Raw genomic sequence first — 17,733 nt, forward strand, 5'->3', positions numbered from 1 at the left:
CCTCTCCCCAAGCCCACCTCACCCTGAATTTGGTGTTAAACATTCCCATGCAAGCTTTTACACCTGTACTTCCATATATACCATAAACTTGTTATGCAATGTGTTTTGAAACAAGATGTTTCCATCCTTATTAAATATTTAGTATCATATGCTAAACCATAATGGAAAATAATGGAAAAAGAATGTATATATGTATAACTGAATCACTTTGTTGTACAGCAGAAATTAACACAACATTGTAAATCAACTATACTTCAATTTAAAAAACTAGTTAAATAGTATCATATGCCTTGTATTATTTCAAATCTTGCTTTTCTTTTTTTTTTAGCTTAACATTGCTTGTGATCCATGTTAATATAGTTAATTCTAGGTCATTCACGGTCCTGCTGCACAGACGGAACACACCCTCCTTATCCACTCTCCTGATGATGAACAATCAAGAGGTTTCCAGCGTTTTGCCATCATACACGATGCTGCTGTGATGGTCTCGCAGGTCTCTCTCCGTGCATTAGGCCAGGGACCTTCCAGAGCACATACCCACAACAGCAACTGCTGTTGTGTGAGTTCCGGTGGGTTAGATACTGTGACATTACTTTCCAAAGTGGTTCTACCAACCCACCAACAGCATAAAGGAATCCTCATTTCTCCACATCTTCTCTAAAACTTGAGACTGTTAGATTTCTTAATTTCAACTAAACTGACAGGTGGGTTTACTTTGCATTTCCTGACTATGCGTAAACAGATGACGGTTTTTACAGGTCTACTCATCAGCCCGAGTTCCTTGCTTGTACACTTTGCCCTTCCTGCTGCATTATTTGTCTTTCCTTTTTGATTTGTGGAAGTCTTCGATTTATTCTGGTTATTGGTTATTTATTCTGGCTGTTGGTTATTAGCTAATGCTGTGGAAACATCTACTCCCAGCCTATGACTTGTTCGTTTGACCTTTTTATGGTGTCTTTTGATGCATAGAAATTTGTATTTCAATAGCCAAATCTGTCAAAGCTTTCCTTTATGATCTGTGCTTTTCTACATCTTCTTTAAGAAGGCTTTCCCTGCTTTCAGTCAGTAACATTACTCTCCTGTATGTTCTAAAGTTTCAGAGTTGCTCTTCACGTTTACGTCTTAATTCATCTGAACTGATATTCAAATCTGCTACAGGGTAGAAATCCAACTCCACGTTTTTGTCTATGGATAACCAAACTGTCCATCTGCAGTGACAACATGAGTGTTCTGTGTATATAAGTATTTCATCTGTAAATAATGACATTTTTCTTCCTTCCTTGGCAATCCTGAGAAATGTTATTTCATTTTTTTCTTATTCTACTGCACTAAGACCACTGATACTAGCATAATCTGCTAAGGGTTTTTATTTGCAAGGAGTGTTGGGTTTTATCATGGGATTTTCTTTTAGAAAAAAAAATTCACGATGGACAGTTTCAAACATACAAAGTGGAGAGTGTAATATATCCCTACGTACTCATCACCCAGCTTCAACAATCAACACAATTTGTCAGTCTTGTTTCATCTGCCTCTCTCTCTGGTGCTTGGCTGTGCTTTTGCTAGAGTTCAAATATTTTCTCTGATCATATGTGTTTTTTTTCCTTCTTTAATCTGTTAAGATGAATTACATTAATAGACCTTCTAATGTTAAATCATCTTGCGTTTCTAGGATAAATTCAAGTTGATCATAAAGATGATCTTTAAGTACATCCAGTACTTCCCTCAGGACGTTTTGTCTCTCTGTGTGTGACAGTAATCTATATGTTCGTTCTCTTATATTGCCCTTGTCTAGTGTTTTCATATCAAGGTTATTCCAGTCTCATAAAAGGGTGGGTGTTTCCTCTTTAACTTCCCTGGAGTCGTCTGTATAAAATTGGAGTAACCTTTCTGAAATATGCAGCAGAATTCACTTGTAAATCTGTCAGCGTGTCTCCAGGGCAGGTAGATTTTTCAATTATTCAATTAGTATTCAGAAATTATTCAGTTTCTGAAATAGCCCAGCTTTTCTGCTTCTCCTTGGGTTAATGCACCTTTTCTCCCCATTTATCCTCTTTCCTAGACGTATCCATATCCGTGTCTGCAGCGCTTTCAGCAGTTGGCTGTGACTCTCAGAATCTGTGTCTGGGTGTGTCTTTCTTCCACCTCGAATTGCGGCTCTCTGAGTGGGAATTCCAGGCCAACAGGGACCGTCCTCCAATATTTTAAAGTTGCTTTTCCCAGACCTTCTGGCATCATTGCCACGAGAGGCCTGCCATCAGACTGGCATTCTTTTGCAGGAGCTCTGTCTTTCTAGAACAGATTTCAAGATTTTCTCTGCATCAGGCTGTGTCCAGGTCTCAGCTCTTTCTGGAACATCGCTGGCGCCCTCTCTCTCCACCTCTGAGCCACAGCTGGCTCAGGTCCTCCGCGTTCTTGAGAGGATCACGTCAGTGTGCGGTTCAGCCTCCACTTTTTATTTAAGCAGCTGTGTCTTTTACTTCCAGGAATGTTACTTAGTTATCTTTCGCATTAACCGGAGATCCTCAGGTCCGAGGTGGCTTTCTTCCGTAATTTTGTGCTGAGTTCTTCCTTCAGCCCTCTGAGGGTTAACGGCGCCTGCATTAGTGTGCTGCTTCAGTTTCTTAGGAGCGGCTCACCCTCCACCTGTGGGCGTGGTCAGGCAGCTTCACCAGGAGCAGAGTTCAAGCTGTTCTCCCCCTGGTCACATGCCTCCCTGTGCCCTCTCCAACCCCATTCAGAAGCAGGGGCTCCGGCCTGGGTCTCAGGCCCTCGACCCAGCATCATCCTGTGGGCGTCACAGGCCCGGCTGGGCCAACAGTCTGTCCTGGCCATCCTCTCAGCCTCCTCCAGCCTCGACCACTCTCTCGGCCTCCTTAAAGGGCTGGACGCTTCCCCAGCTCTGAGTCAGTCAAGCCATTGGCGATGCTTCTGATGGAGAAGGTGCGAAGGGTAGTACGCTGACGGGCAACCCAATCCTTAAAGCTCAGAGGACGGCGAAGCCACAGGACCCGAAAGTGGGGTCGGACAGGAAACAGAACGATGACAGCCCGGGGTCTGGAGTCCTGCCAGGCCGGGAGCAGACGAGCCTCTGGGAAAAGAGCTACTCTGCTCCACCCAGGTCGGGAGGGGGGCTTGCGGGTGACATCACGAGACTGAGTCACTCTGTCAGCAAGCGTCTAGTGTGGTTCAAACGGTCGGCTGGAAAGACGCCTTCCTTTGAGAGAGGAGCCCCAAAGGTCCCCTCTCCATACACTCATTGTGGCTCCAGCGCTGGCTGGGGGGCAGCGCCAGCGGCCCCAGAGGCCAGGAGCCAGGCAGGGCCCCGGCCAGAGCACCTGCAGCCTGTGGGCTTCCCTAAGTGCCATTGTGGGCACCCCCGCCGCCCCCGCCTGTCCTGCTTGGCCTCAGGCGTGGCGGAGGGTGCTCATTGGTGAGGCCAGTTGTGGGGCACCCAGGGGCCACAACTCTGTGAGGGGGACAGCGCTGAACCGGGAGAGTCCTCAAGAGGGAACCAAGGCTCAGCGTCCCCAGGGGCTGCGGGCGGCATGTTTCCAGACACAAAGGGAAACAGGGGCCGCTGGGGCCAAGCCATTGGAGGGAGAAGCCTGGGGAGTGCTTTCCACTTGACTCTCAATGGACGACGGCTGTGATCGGTTCCAGGTCTCGGGGGCAGAGAGGTAAGTGGCGACCTGAAGCCAGGGCCTCCCAAGGTGTCCACCTGTTCCTCGGGCAGCTCCTTTCCGACCTGGTCCCAGCGCGGGGGGCGCACGTCAGAGGCGGGAGGGGCTGACGGGGAAGGCAGGCTGCGTGCCCTGCACACCCGGCAGGGGGGCCCCACACGCCAGAAGTGAGCCAGGAGCGGGAGCCTTACCTGGAAGACCGTGAGGATGGCGGCGGGGAAGGTGTCGAAGTTGGTCGTCGGCGTCTCGTCCTGAAAGTTGAACCTGAGAGGAACAAGGGTCTTGGACAGAGGCAGCTCCATCGGGCTGGACGGGCTGCGTCTGGTGCCAGCGGCCCCCCTCAGGACCCTCAGGGAGGGGAGCGGAGGACGCGCCCGGGGCGGCACCATCCCCTCTGAGCGCTGCGTCCGGGGCCCGGCCTCACTTACTGTCCCCCGAAGAGCTGCATGCCCAGCAGGGCGAAGACCACGATGAAGAGGAAGAGCAGGAAGAGCAGGCTGATGATCGACTTCATGGAGTTGAGCAGCGACACCACCAGGTTCCGCAGGGAGCTCCAGTACCTGCGGGGAGAGGCCTGGTCCGAGCGCCTGGACGCCCGGACACGGACGCACGTGCCTGCGGCTTCCGGCGCCTGCTGGCCACGGTGTGTGGAGAGTACTTTCTCAGGGGTCCAGACCACCCGTCTGGGCCGCGCCCGCCCCCTGCCCACGGGGACAGCAGACGCCAAGGGTCCAGCGTTAGGCTCACGGTCGCCTCCTACACCTGCTCCCCAGTCTCCCCACGACCACGCTGCCTTCGCCCCTCAACCCCCTCAGGCCAACTCGCGGGAAGCGAGGGCCACGGCCACACAGGAGAAGGGGCTGCACTGGAGCATCCATCAGCATCGCCACCCTCAGCACGCGGGTCCCCGCGCAAAGAGCCTCCACTGAGCAGGCCGGGCACGGGGTGCAGACGCTGACCCCAGCGGCCCTTCCCAGAGGTCCAGGGCCACACAGTGCGGAGCAGCCCTCCAGCCTCGACTCCCTTCCACCCCACCCCTCCAACGCTCCTGGGGGTCCGAGACTCTGTCCCTCTCATTCAGCTGGCCCCCCCTGGCTCACAGGCCCCCTGAGGTCTGCCCACGGTCTAGCTGCTGCTGGCTCGCTGGGTGATGAGTCCCCTCCAGCTGCGACCCCCAGGAGAGCCCAGGCAGACGTATCACATGCCTCTGTGCCTTTGCACTTGCTGTCCTCTGCCCTGGACTAGGGCATCTGCCTGGGGCATCCCTGGGCCCTTGTCCCCAAGGCTGCTTCACAGAGGCCCACCATCCTCCTCAGGCTCTCTGACTAGGTAGGTGAGAGTTAACGGGAGATGGGCTGGAAGACTCCAAACAGCCTTGTCGTGGGATGGGCGGGGTGTAGGTCAGCCCACGTCAGGACAGGGGCCACCCGCTTTTCAGGAGGAAATGGAGCTGCTAAGATGCCAGGCCCACGACCAAGGAGAGGGCAGCACCGGCCGTCACCTCCTGAAGCCCCTTCTCCCGCAGAAGCAGCAGAGCACGGAGGGCAGGCGGCGCAGGGCACCCAGCAGCCTTTGTGGGCCAAGCCGGCCGAACTCCTGTCAAAGCTCCTCCACGGTTAAACTGTCCTGACCTCGAATGGCCTCAGGTTTGGATTTAAAACAGAATAGAAAGACCGGGAGGCTGTGTCGGTCACTGCAGCGGGGGCCTGGAGCCCAAGCCACCTGCGCAGGCTCGGTCTGGACCGTCCCACAGTCGTCGTGACCCGGGCCACCAGGGACACTGCGCGGAGGCCGGTGCCAGGCACGTGCGGGCCACGCGCTCCAGCCGCTCGCGGGGTGGGAGCCTCAGAGCCTCGGGGTGGCTCGGGTACCACTGTGGAGTCCTACGGCCATGGCCGTTGGGGTGAGGGCAGCTCTGCTGCTGCCGAGACAGCTGTGGACAAGGGCGGCCCCCCTTCCCAGCACTGCTGATCTGGCAGAGAGGGGGGAGGTTTGGCCTGCGTCGCATTCTGGCCTGGGCCTCAGCCTCCTTGTGGGCAAAAGGGAGAGACCTGCTTCCAGGCTGTGAAGAGCCAAGTGGGATGAAACTGAATACACGGTCAGGGCCCCGTCCTGCCACCGAGGACAGGCCAGGCAGCGTCGGCCCCGAGTGGAAAAGGCAGGCCTGGGAGTTCAGGTCAGAAGGTCAGAGTCCCGTCGGGCCAGGACGGGAGCAGGGCTGCAGGGTAGGTGAGCAGACTTAGGGGCGGGACGATGGGAAAACATCCATCTGATAACCTCTGTTTTCTCCATCAACTATGGAGCAGAGTCATCCTTTGAGGTTGAAAGGTGGGCTTGCTGATTTCAAGAGAGGAGACAGGGTGAAACCATGGGGAATGAGCTAACGAAAGAACCAGAAGTGCTGGGGCAGTGCTGAGGCTGGACATGGCGCTGCAGGTAGACGGGCTCCCAGGGCCGACACGAAGTCCTGCGGGCTGTGGCCCTCGCTCGCGTGGGCTGCTTTGTGACTGTCTTCTGTTTTTAACCAGTTAAAACCCACAGAAAGAGATTCCAGGCCGCTGAGGGCAAGACCCATGCCGCCTGCGCCCCCGCCCCCCAAAGCGCACGGATGACATACTTCGTGACTTTGAAGATTCTCAGCAGCCGGAGTGCCCGCAGCACACTGATCCCAAAGGAGGTTCCTGGCTTGATGGCCGCCCAGACCACTTCGAAGATGCTCCCCACGATGACCTGCAACGGAGATGAGTCAGCCTGGGGCGCGCGTGCGGCTGCTTCTCTCCGTAAGCATCTGCCCCGCCCACCCTGTCTGCAGCTCAAGCCACAGAAGGCGACAGGAGGCACAGGCCTCACACTGAGCCCCCGCCGCCTCCGGGAGCTGCAGATGGTGTCCGCCCTTCCCCCACCCAGACACACCAGGAGGACACAGAACAGGGGCTAGTGGGGCTGCAGCTTTCCCGGCAGATCCTAAAGCCTCCTCGTCTGATGCCTCCCCTGTGCTCCATCACAGCCCGGTGACCCTCTGGGGCCGGCAAACCGCCTGCGACAGCTTTGACTGTTACGCTGCTCTCACACAGACCAGCAGACTCTGCTTCCTTGTAACATCCCCTTTCTGGTCCTGCCACCTCTGAGATGCTCCAGTTCATAACTGCATCTTGTCTTCTTCCGAACAGCGGGAGCCAGCAAGTACCACCAAGGATAGATGGGCGCAAGCCTGCCCCTTGTTTCACCAACAGTCGTCCCGGGCGCCGTCCACGTTGGTGGACCGGGACTTGCGGGCAAGAGGCCTGCCCCTCCTTCCAGCCACTCCTCAGCATCAGTGTCTCACGTGAGGGACTCAGAAAGGACAGAGCAGCAGGGCTGAAGCACAGCGGACCCCTCACCCAACGGCAGCCAAACAGAATTCCCTCCCTGGCCACTGCACCTCAGGGGGCACACCCGGGCTTGCAGTCAGCGTGAGCGCTCGTGTGCTCTTCGTGCGTGTGGCTAATCCTCACTCCCTCTAAGCTGGCTTCTGCAGCTGGTGTGGAGAACTCCACTGCCGAACGTCGATCTCTTAAATTCCCTTTCGCTTCGCTGGGCTCACACATCACCCAAGGTTTCAGTCACTTCCACCCCCTTCATACCAGCTGCAAACAGGATCAGCTCGACATCAACACCTCACCAAGCCTGACCAACAGTGACTATGCCAGGGCAGCGGTCCCTGCGGGTTAGCGCTGGTCCACGACCCTGCGTGTCTGGTCTGCTGGCTGCACCAGCTCCGCATCGCCCCAAATGCACAGCCTTCCGCTGCACGTTTCCCCCCCTGGACGCAAGCACACCATTCAGGGGAGTTCAGACCTGCTCACAGCTGCTGCACCCACTACGACCCTAGCAGGGCAGCAAATGGAGCGAGCTTGCCGCGTCTGTCCTTGGTCCCCCGAAAGTCACCACCAGTTCGTCTCAGCGTCACGCAGCACCCAGATCGTGCCCGGGGCTGAGGCCTGCTGTTTTCGGAATCTGCTTTCTTCTCACTGTCACGCTTCCAACATGTCTCCTATTTCCCAGTAAGCCTCAGAATTTGCTCGCATTGGTTCACAATGTAGGTGGCCTCTCAGGACGGCCCCCATGATCCCCACTGCTTCGGGTTCACCCCCTTGTACACCCCCGTCCCCTGGAGGGTGGGCTGGACCTAGTGACCCACTTCCAGCAAACAGAACACAACAAGCGTGACGGGCTGGCGCCTCTGAGAACAGTTACAAGAAGCCTGAGGCTTTGGCCTTCGTGCTCTCGGCCCTCTCTTGGGCCACGGCTGCCGTGTTGTGAGGACACTGGGGCAGCCTGTGCAGAGGCCCACGTGACCAGGCCCGAGCCTGCCAGCAGCCGCCAGAGTGAGGCCGGAGGATGACTCTCTGAGATCTGTCAACAGTCACGAGCACAAGCTTGGAAGGGAGCTCTCCAGCCCAGCGGGGGCTGCGAGGACTGAACCTCAGGAGGGACCCGAGAGTCACAGCCTGACTGCTCCCCCACCAGAATGAGAGGACAACATGTGCTGCCTTAAGCCACTAAGCCCTGGAGTAACTTGTTACCCAGAAGGAAAGACCAATACCGACTTTGGAAGCAGGAGTGCCGCGCTGCTGAACTAAGGTGCCCAGGCGCGGGGCGGCTCTGGAGTCGGGGGGCGGCCCCAAGCAGCACAGCGGCGACGGCCTGAGGCGCCCTGAACACACTCTTCCGAGGACTCTGGACGCTGAAGGTGCCGCCCGTGAGGCCTGCAGGAGAGTGAGGGGGCACAGGAAACTAAGGAGGGGAGCGGGCAGAGAGCCACGCTGCAGCCGCAGGGGCAGCGGAGACGTGCCTCCTGCGCTGGGGCGCTGGCGGAGGCGCCGTCCAAGCAGAGTGCACGCGGCGCTGCTGCCTGGCGTCTCCTGCTGCTCGTGGCCCAAGGCGGGAGGAGGGCGGGAACTGAGGAAGCGCTGCTAAGTGAAGAGAAGCCACAACTCGCTAGTTTGGGAGATGCTCAGCCTCTCCAGAGACCAAATAAGGCCAACGTTAAGAAATGGCACGGTCAAAAAAAAAAAAGAAATGGCACGGTCTAAAAATGAAGCCAAGGGCACAATGGGGGCTGGTATGGAAGATCCCAAAAGATCAAAGGCGGGGCCTCAGAGCATATTCAGCTGCTTTCCGGCCCTTCAAGGGATGTAGGGTGAGCCTCGCAAATGGGCCTCTCGAAGCAGTAAGTCCTCCAGGACGTGGGAGGGTGTTGACCTTGGTCATCTCAGCAGCAGCTCAGTCCGAGAAGGGCTCATCTCTAAGAGAGCTGTGGGCACGGCTTCCGTCCAATGGACTGAACTCTGGGAAGACTCACAACACACCCACAACGCTCTTAAAAGGCTTATATGCACAAAAATATCACCAGCTTGGGTTGAAATGCAAAAACCAAAATGAGGCCTTTGGATCCCACAATTCTACTAAGCAGGAAGCAGGCCAAGAAGACCTCAGCTGGAAACGTTCCCTACCTTCCACGGAAAGGAGAGGGGACTCGAACGTTCACTACCTTCCACGGAAAGGGGAGGGGACTCGAATGTTCACTACCTTCCACGAAAAGGAAAGGGGACTCGAACGTTCCCTACCTTCCACGGAAAGGGGAGGGGACTCGAACGTTCCCTACCTTCCACGGAAAGGAGAGGGGACTCGAACGTTCACTACCTTCCACGGAAAGGGAAGGGGACTCGAACGTTCCCTACCTTCCACAGAAAGGAGAGGGGGCTCGAACGTTCACTACCTTCCACGGAAAGGAGAGGGGACTCGAACGTTCACTACCTTCCACGGAAAGGGGAGGGGACTCGAATGTTCCCTACCTTCCACGGAAAGGGGAGGGGACTCGAACGTTCACTACCTTCCACGGAAAGGGGAGGGGACTCGAACGTTCACTACCTTCCACGGAAAGGGGAGGGGACTCGAACGTTCACTACCTTCCACGGAAAGGGGAGGGGACTCGAACGTTCCCTACCTTCCACGGAAAGGGGAGGGGACTCGAACGTTCCCTACCTTCCACGGAAAGGGGAGGGGACTCGAACGTTCCCTACCTTCCACGGAAAGGGGAGGGGACTCGAACGTTCACTACCTTCCACGGAAAGGGGAGGGGACTCGAACGTTCCCTACCTTCCACGGAAAGGGGAGGGGACTCGAACGTTCACTACCTTCCACGGAAAGGGAAGGGGGCTCGAACGTTCCCTACCTTCCACGGAAAGGAGAGGGGGCTCGAACGTTCACTACCTTCCACGGAAAGGAGAGGGGGCTCGAACGTTCACTACCTTCCACGGAAAGGGGAGGGGACTCGAACGTTCACTACCTTCCACGGAAAGGGGAGGGGACTCGAACGTTCACTACCTTCCACGGAAAGGAGAGGGGACCCGAACGTTCACTACCTTCCACGGAAAGGGGAGGGGACTCGAACGTTCCCTACCTTCCACGGAAAGGGAAGGGGACTCGAACGTTCACTACCTTCCACGGAAAGGGGAGGGGACTCGAACGTTCACTACCTTCCACGGAAAGGGGAGGGGACTCGAACATTCACTACCTTCCACGGAAAGGGGAGGGGACTCGGGTAAAGCCAAGAGCCCAAGGGCTCCCAGGCCCCAGAACGAGTCAGGGCTTTCCCAACACGTGCTGGCTGTAGTCCAGCCGGCCCTCCTGTGCATCCCACTGGCCCCGTTTTGAACGGGAAGGTCTAAAGCAGCTACCCCTGCCCGTCCCACTGCTGTATGCTGGGTGTGGGCATGGATAGCTCGTCTCTCTCAGTTCACGGCTCTAAGATTGAAAGAAACTGTAGGAGCCTCAACCAGACCTGGGTCCCATTTGGATGATGAGATTCGGGGCGCTGAGCTGATGCTGTGATGGGATGCGTCTGGGGAACTGGGAGTGGAGGTGAGTGTATCTTACACTGGATCAGCGGACTGTGGTAGTCAGCCTCCGGGACGGCCCCCAAGGACCCCTGCCTCCTGGTGTTCGCATCCCTGGGTAGCATTCTCCCCATGAAAAGCGGGCGGGCCCGGCGACTCCTTCCTGACAAATGTTAATACAACAGCAAGGCTGACGGCTGTCTCTCCTGAGACTGGTTTCTGTAGCCTCTGTCAGGTACTCACATCACGAGCTGCCACACAGTGAGGGCACGCAAGCAGCCTGTGGAGAGGCCACGGGACCGGGAAGCGGGGCCAGTCACCAACCACGAGCGAGTCCGATCAACAGCCTGTGAGGAGCCTGAACGCAACCCTCCAGTCCTGATCAAGCCTTGGGATGACTGCGTCCCCGGCCTCAGCTGGGCTGTAAACGTGTGAGAGATCCCGGGCCACAGGCACCCTGTAAAGCCACGCCTGGATTCCTGACCCTTAGAAACTGAGATAATAGATGCTTGTTTTAAGCTGCTACGTTTTGGAAAACTTTGTTGGCTTGTGTGCAAATTATTCCCCTGCCCTGGGGCCTAGCTGGTTCCCACACACCGTCACTCTGAAGTCTCCTCCCCTCTTTGGGTCCCCTCTGCCTATGCGCACCACAGCTTTCTTTGTAACCAAGAAGGCAAAGGAGTAGAAGAGTTGGCTTCCCCACAACCATCTATGAAAATCGCAGGTGCCCACGTGTCCCAGAGAGCACCTGGGCAGCCACCGCCTTCCCCCGCCCAGAGCTCAGGCAGCATGGCGGGTGTACGACGCCCACCCCGGGCTCCAGCACTGACTCCCCTGCACACTAGCTGGGCAGTCCTGGGCCCATCACACAACGTCTCCAGTTATTCATGCATGAAGTGAGTCGTCGTGAAAATCTGACAAAGTCGTAGACACTGTCTGTCAGCTGCACTGCAGCGCAGAGAGGAAAAGGTAATGTTAAACTGCATCCCAAGTCGAAGCTTTCCTTCGACCTAGGTCCAGCCTCCTCCCTGGCTTCTGAGAAGTCTGCAGAGGTGCAAGGCCTCCTCGGGCTGTGGCACGGCCGCTTCTCACTCAGAGCCTCCACCAGGTCAGAACTCAGCCTCTGGACAGATGTCAACAGCACCCCATGCCCAGGCCCTGGGCTCAACACAGGGAGGAGCCCAGGGAAGGGGACTCTTCGCTGCCCGGCCCTGTGCTCATCCACAGTGAGCCTCAGAAACACCTGCCTTCCAGGCCTCCCTCACCTGCAGAGGCTGGTGAAGGGACCCAGGCCCACTGCTCCCCTCCGGCCTCCCCAGGAAGCGCTGCTGCATGTGCCCAGGACCAGACCCACAGGAATGAAGGGGTCAGGACCACAGCCGCCTTGAGCCTCCACGGGACAGCAGACATTTAGAAGATCGCATACCAGGTGCGGAAGAGGCCACAGAGCCTTAAGCTGATCTTGAGACTCTGCAGACAGGGCCAGGGAGGGAAGGAGGCTGCCCATGGCCAGCACCCGCACCAGTCAGGGCCCGACCAGGACACGCCTCCCCTGCCTGCCTGCAGCCTCTCTGACCCACAGGGGATCACAGTCCCCCAGCCCCCGGGCTCTGCTCCACAGGCCCCAGCTCACACTGGGTACGGCATCGTGGGAGGGGTGCGTGCGCTCTCCGGCCAGGACACCGCGGACCCGTCTGGACCCCCAGCAGGCGTCCCTGACGAGGTGGCTCACTCACCCCAAAATCGAAGCAGTTGAAGGAGGACCGGAAGTAGCTCCTGGGCCCCAGGCCGTACATCTTCAGGGACATCTCTGTGAGGAAGAGACCCAGGAAAACAAACTCTGCAAAGTCTAGGAGAAGCCGGAGAAGAGGGGGATTAGCTCGCGTCTCCTCCCACCTGGCTCCAGCCCAGACAGGAGGACACCAGACCTCTGGGCCGACCCAGGGTGGGGCTTCCAGGCCTGGCCGGTGGCCCCTGAGCTCCAACCTCAGCCCAGGACAGAACAGCCCGCGAACAGACAGGGAGTGTCGCAGAGAGGTGCTCCTTCCAGCTTGAAAGCTGAGTGCCCAGTGCCTCGGGACACAGAGGCAGCCTCCCAGGACTGGGCTCAAGAGTGAGTTCTGGGTCAAGGGCCCAAATCTCCCAGGGGAGGACCCAGGCGTCAGGCAGAGGGCGCCCAACCCCCGTGAGTGAGACTTCTGCCGTCAGTCTCATCCCGCGCTCCGTGCACTGACGGCAGCTGGAATCCCTCAGCCACCCGGCCAGAAGCCCCGTCCCTCTGCGAGGCCCTCCTGACCCCCCTGGACGCACAGCAGCACCGTGTTGGGTTTTAACCATGTTTGCAGGCTCGCCCCCCTAAAGGCGAGTGTCCCTGCCACCTGACACCCCCAGGCCCCCGCAGTACGAGTCTCCCAGGAGGCACCCATGCTTGCTGGGGGCCTTGGGGAGTCATACAGAGACCCCTGTGGGTGGGGTGCCTTGCGCTTCCCGCAGGCTGGGCCGGGCAGGCAGCAGTGGTGAGCAGGGCCTGCCTCAGCCCAGGGATCCCACCACGGCAGTGCTGACCCGGCTGGCAGGACTGAAGGGAGGCTGCACTGGACCTGCTGCGAATCCAGGGCACACAGACACTACCCCTAACCCAGCCTGAGCATAAGGCAGGGTCAGAGCAAGAGGAAAACAGTCCAAAAGCGGTACGAGGCCACAGACCGCAGGAGACGCAGCCGAGCTCGGCCACTGACGGGCCGCCAAACAGGAATGCCAGACGTCAGAACAAGGCCACTGGCTTTGACCCTCATCCCAAAGCTGGAATCCACCTATCATTTCAGACAGTGAGCCTCTGACCCCAGGGCACGGGAGCCAGGGAAGCAGCTCAGCACCAAGGGCAGAGCCCACCATGCAGGGCCAGGGACCGAGGGGTCCAGTCACCAGGCAGTTGCCCACCCAGCCTCCCCAGGGCCTCTGGCATCCAGGCTGGTTGGGAGACTGGACCTCAAGCAGCTCATGCTAAAACAGATGGTAGAAGAGGGGGCCACACACTTCCTGCCCTCCCTGCACACCCCGAAATCTACTCTCCCCCACAGCTCTCCACCAAGTGCTGCACAGAGGCAGCGGCCTCACTGGGCAGGTCTGTGGCAGCCGAGGCCCTGTACAAGCAGAGACATCAGTTCCACTGCCCACTGGGCACCGTGCCTCACAGACACACACGTGATGGTCCATACGGCCCTGGAAGGTCTCGGGCAGGGGACCGGAGTACGTGGACAACCAGCTCCTGCCTGGCCTCTGAAACCAGTCAAAACCACCACCAGGGCACCCGAGCCGAGCACGGGACGGGTAATGAAACGGCAAAGCAGCCCTCCTGGAGGAACCGCAGGAAAGCCGTGCCCGAGTGCAGTCGGAACACAAGCCCCGGGGCCCCTGCCCCTCAGGGCCCCACGAGAGGAGCTCAGGTCCTGGGAGGAGAGACCACGGAGATGGCACCCCAGCCACACACACGGCAGACCTTGGAGCTGACACTGCCTGGGTGTCCACCTTGCTCCCGGGAGACCGAAGCGGGAGCCCTGTGCATGAACGAGCACAGGAACCGCCGAAGGGGAGGCTTTCAGAGACAGGGGACACCCGGAGCGGAGCCCCCGGCACCCTGCCTGCTCCTTCTCTCTCCCAAGGAGGAGACCCTCAGCTTCACGTGCTCAGCCTCCCCTCAGAGGCCGAGAAAGGGTGCTCACGCATTCATCCCTAAAGCATTCATTCAACTAGCAGGCCCTGGCGCTACTCTGAGCTGGCCCGGGAGACAGCTGACCCCTCTCCCCAGAAGATTACAGGCTAGGGGAGCAGAGCAGGTAGGTTAAACAGTGTGTGCATTATAACAAGAGGACAGCGTGCTGTGGGGGGACAGAGGGACAGAGGGGAGGGTGGTCAGGTCCATCCCGTGAGGCCTGGGGGTTCACGGGATGACAGCACCCGCTCCCATCCCTCCTTCACCATCCAAGCCTCAGTCGCAGGGTCCTTGGTGCACTGGGAGCGGTGAGCTTGGTGGGCAGACAGTGAGGTGCACAGTGCCCGCTCTCTGCGGGGCGGCCAGCCTCAGGCCAGAGTCCCATGGCGAGCTCTGAGGAAGCTGGTCCAGAAGGGGAGTCCCTACCTCCACGTCTGCCTCCTGCAAGGTCTGCCCTCCCTTGCTGGGTCAGCCTGTCTCAGCCCAGCTGTCAAGGGCACTGAGCAGAGGTGTCCAGAGGCAGCACAGACCCACCCCTCCCTCCAGCCACTTTCCCTGGGGAATATGCTGATGAGCTCAGGGGTCTCCAGAAAACCACAGAGAAGGCAAGGCAGTGAGGGGGCAGATTCCCCGCCAGGGATACCTACGGCCTGGCCCAGCACCTGGACACTTCCAGCCTCGCGCTCCTGCATGTCAGACAAGCGACCAGGCCACGCGGCTCACCCCCAGCCCGCTCAGCTGGTGAATGCCCAGGAAACAAGGAGAAACCACAAGACTGACTGGGCGCCACCGGCTTCTTCCGAGGGAAGAAAAGGCCTGGTTAGGAGGCCCCAGGGAGCAGGCGCACCATTCGCCGAGGTAGGAGGAAGCCCTGTCTCCCCAGGCCCTACCCAGCCCCCAAGGGCGGTGAGACAGCAGGCTGAGGACTCAAGGCAGACACTGAATTCGGTCCCAAACCACGTCCCAAGCCACCAAACCACGGGTCCAGGACACATGATTCAGGGGCCAGGACACCAGTTCCACATGCACCCTCTGTGCCGTAACCCGCCCTCTCCCGGGGAGCCAGCCTGGCTGCTAGAAGCTCCCTGGGCTCCTCTTGCTTCCGCTTTCTCTTTGCCCTTTCCCATTATACCAGCAAAGATTTCAATCGAAGTTTGGGAAACAGTAGCCTGGAGTCCCACCCCCAACACAGGCCTCCCCACCCACACTTTCAAGCAGCCCGTGGAGCCGTCTGTCCACCGCCCACAAGAACCCTTCAGCAGCTTCCCAGGCTCCCAGTTGGAGCTGCCCAGGCTCAGTGTGGCTGGCCCGTCAGGGGCCAGAACTGGGAACCAGGACGGTTCTTCTCTGGAGAATGGCTCTCTTGGCCACCTAGGTGACTGCAGGCGCGCAGGGTTCCGAGCAGAGAGGGAGGCGCTTGTGGGGACCCAGAACAGGCTGTTTCCAGATCAGCCGCAGGCACGAGCAGGGTGAAGGTGGCTGACCCGGGGAAGGGGAAGGAGGGAGCACTGGCCGCAGGACAGAAGTCCTTCGTGCTGGCTGACCCGGGGAAGGGGAAGGAGGGAGCACTGGCCGCAGGACAGAAGTCCTTCGTGCTGGCTGACCCGGGGAAGGGGAAGGAGGGAGCACTGACCGCAGGACAGAAGTCCTTCGTGCAGTGTCTTCGGAGCTCTTGTGAGGCAAGGCAACAAAGCAAGCCCTTCAGTTGCACGTGCCCTGCAGGGCCCTTGGGTGTGAAGGGTCAGCCTGGTCCCTGGGGAGGGACCTCAGCTCTTTGCCTCCTTGGAACTGTAGCCAGGGCCGGACAGGTCATGACCCAGAGCCCCTGGCCTGGCCTGAGGCTCATGGACACAGGCTTGCAAGGCATCCCTGGTCATGGCCACACCCAGATTCAACCAACCAAGAAGACAAGCAGAAACAAGCAGAAGAGCCCGGGGAGGCCCCTGGGAGCCAGGACTCTCTCTCCTCAGGGGTCCAGGGCAGATGGCTCCCTCGTTCCCTGGGTCTAAAGCCCTTGTGGCGGAGGACACATGACCCTGGTGCCCCAGACCCCTCACTCATTTCCCACTACCCCGATGGATGGGGGTCTAACCCATCCATCCTGGAAGCAGGGCCCAGGTTGCTGGGGAGCCCTGGGATGGGGAGCCCAGGCCTGGGGCACAGCCAGGCCCCCAGCAGAGGCCCCTGGAGCACTTTAGTCAGCACAGGGGTCCTGCCCAGGGCATCCCAAAGCAACAGGTTGTGGACCGGAAGCGGTTCAGAAGAGGTTGGCGGAGGCGGGGCGGGGGCAGGGGTGGGGGCAGGGGCGGGTCCGGGCCCGGCTACGTACACAGCGCCGTGGTGAGCCGCTGGGGCTGGTTGTAGTGCACCATGGCCACGCACAGCGTGTTCAGGGCCACCACGCACAGCACCACCCAGTAGAAGCTCTGCGCCTTCACCAGACGCCGGATGAAGAACCGGAACATCTTCTCCTTCCTGCGGAAGTACGACGAGCTCTCCGTCTTCCCGCTCTTGAGGCTGGCTCGGGCAAAGGGGGACCCTGCGGGAACAGGGGCTCGCTGAGGACGTGGGGGACAGGTGGGCCCCAGGACACGCTCGCCCTCCGCCGCTGTGAGCCCCGCGGATGCGTCCTCGAGGACGTGCATCCCCCACGCCACAAGGACGCTTGCCCCCAGCCCTGGCCCAGCTCGAGGCCCCAGTTTCCATCACAGGCACCAAGTGTGTCAGACCCGTTACCGACATTGTGCTAATGACCCGTGTCCCCTGCAGTGGGTCCTGCCCCCACCCCCGCTTCACAAACGAGGGAACCCAGGGCCTCGGCGGTCTCCATGGCTGCGGGCTCTGGGTGCGAGATCTGGATTGGAACCGGCCTCTCGTCCCCAGCGCCCCCGGCCACCGTCCAGGAGGGCAGCCCCGATGCTCCCAGGCCATTCCCACTCCTCTGTGCGGCCTGGGGAGCCCAGCTGCTTCTGGCCCTCCCTCCCTCTGTAGCTCAGGGGTCAGCAGCCAGTGACCACCTGCTTTTCAAGGAGTTTTACTGGAACACAGCCAAGCTCCTTTGCATCTGGCCCAGCTGCAGAGCTAAGTGTGGTCCACAGAGCCCCCAAAGCTCAGTCTCCAGAAAGTTTGCCAAGGAAGCTGCTCCTCTGCCCCGACTCACCAGCCAAACCCACTGCCCCCACCGTCACTTCCATGCCTGCGGCACCTCTGCTCTGCCCCCACCGAGAAGCGCTGCGCTCACTGGCTCCTTCTCGGCTCCACGTCCCGGCGTCAATACCACCCTTCTTTAGGCTCCAGCTAACAGGTCTCCAGCCCCCCAACGATCGCACCCTTATACAGCTGCACTGTGTCGGCTTGTCGGCCTGTTTCGTGCCCAACCCCCAGGCCACACTGAGCTCTGGGGGGACAGGGCCACCCTCTGCACCACCCAACCCCTCGCGCCACTTGACAAACGAGCGAG

General features: G+C 59.0%; 1 protein-coding gene across 3 annotated transcripts in view; it reads right to left on the minus strand.

Annotated features, from left to right (window-relative positions):
- The window catches only part of CACNA1B (calcium voltage-gated channel subunit alpha1 B), a gene marked incomplete at both ends in the record, with an annotated part of 193,726 nt that overhangs the window by 105,954 nt on the left and 70,039 nt on the right, over positions 1–17,733 (minus strand). For all 3 annotated transcript variants that reach the window (XM_082842376.1, XM_082842375.1, XM_082842377.1), the window contains 5 exons: positions 3,872–3,944; positions 4,109–4,240; positions 6,298–6,410; positions 12,298–12,410; positions 16,603–16,812. In XM_082842376.1, coding sequence (XP_082698502.1) covers positions 3,872–3,944; positions 4,109–4,240; positions 6,298–6,410; positions 12,298–12,410; positions 16,603–16,812 — 641 coding nt within the window. The remainder of the gene's footprint in view (positions 1–3,871; positions 3,945–4,108; positions 4,241–6,297; positions 6,411–12,297; positions 12,411–16,602; positions 16,813–17,733) is intronic.

This window comes from Leucopleurus acutus (assembly GCF_964270905.1).
Source record: "Leucopleurus acutus genome assembly, chromosome: 7".
Lineage (NCBI taxonomy): Eukaryota > Metazoa > Chordata > Mammalia > Artiodactyla > Delphinidae > Leucopleurus > Leucopleurus acutus.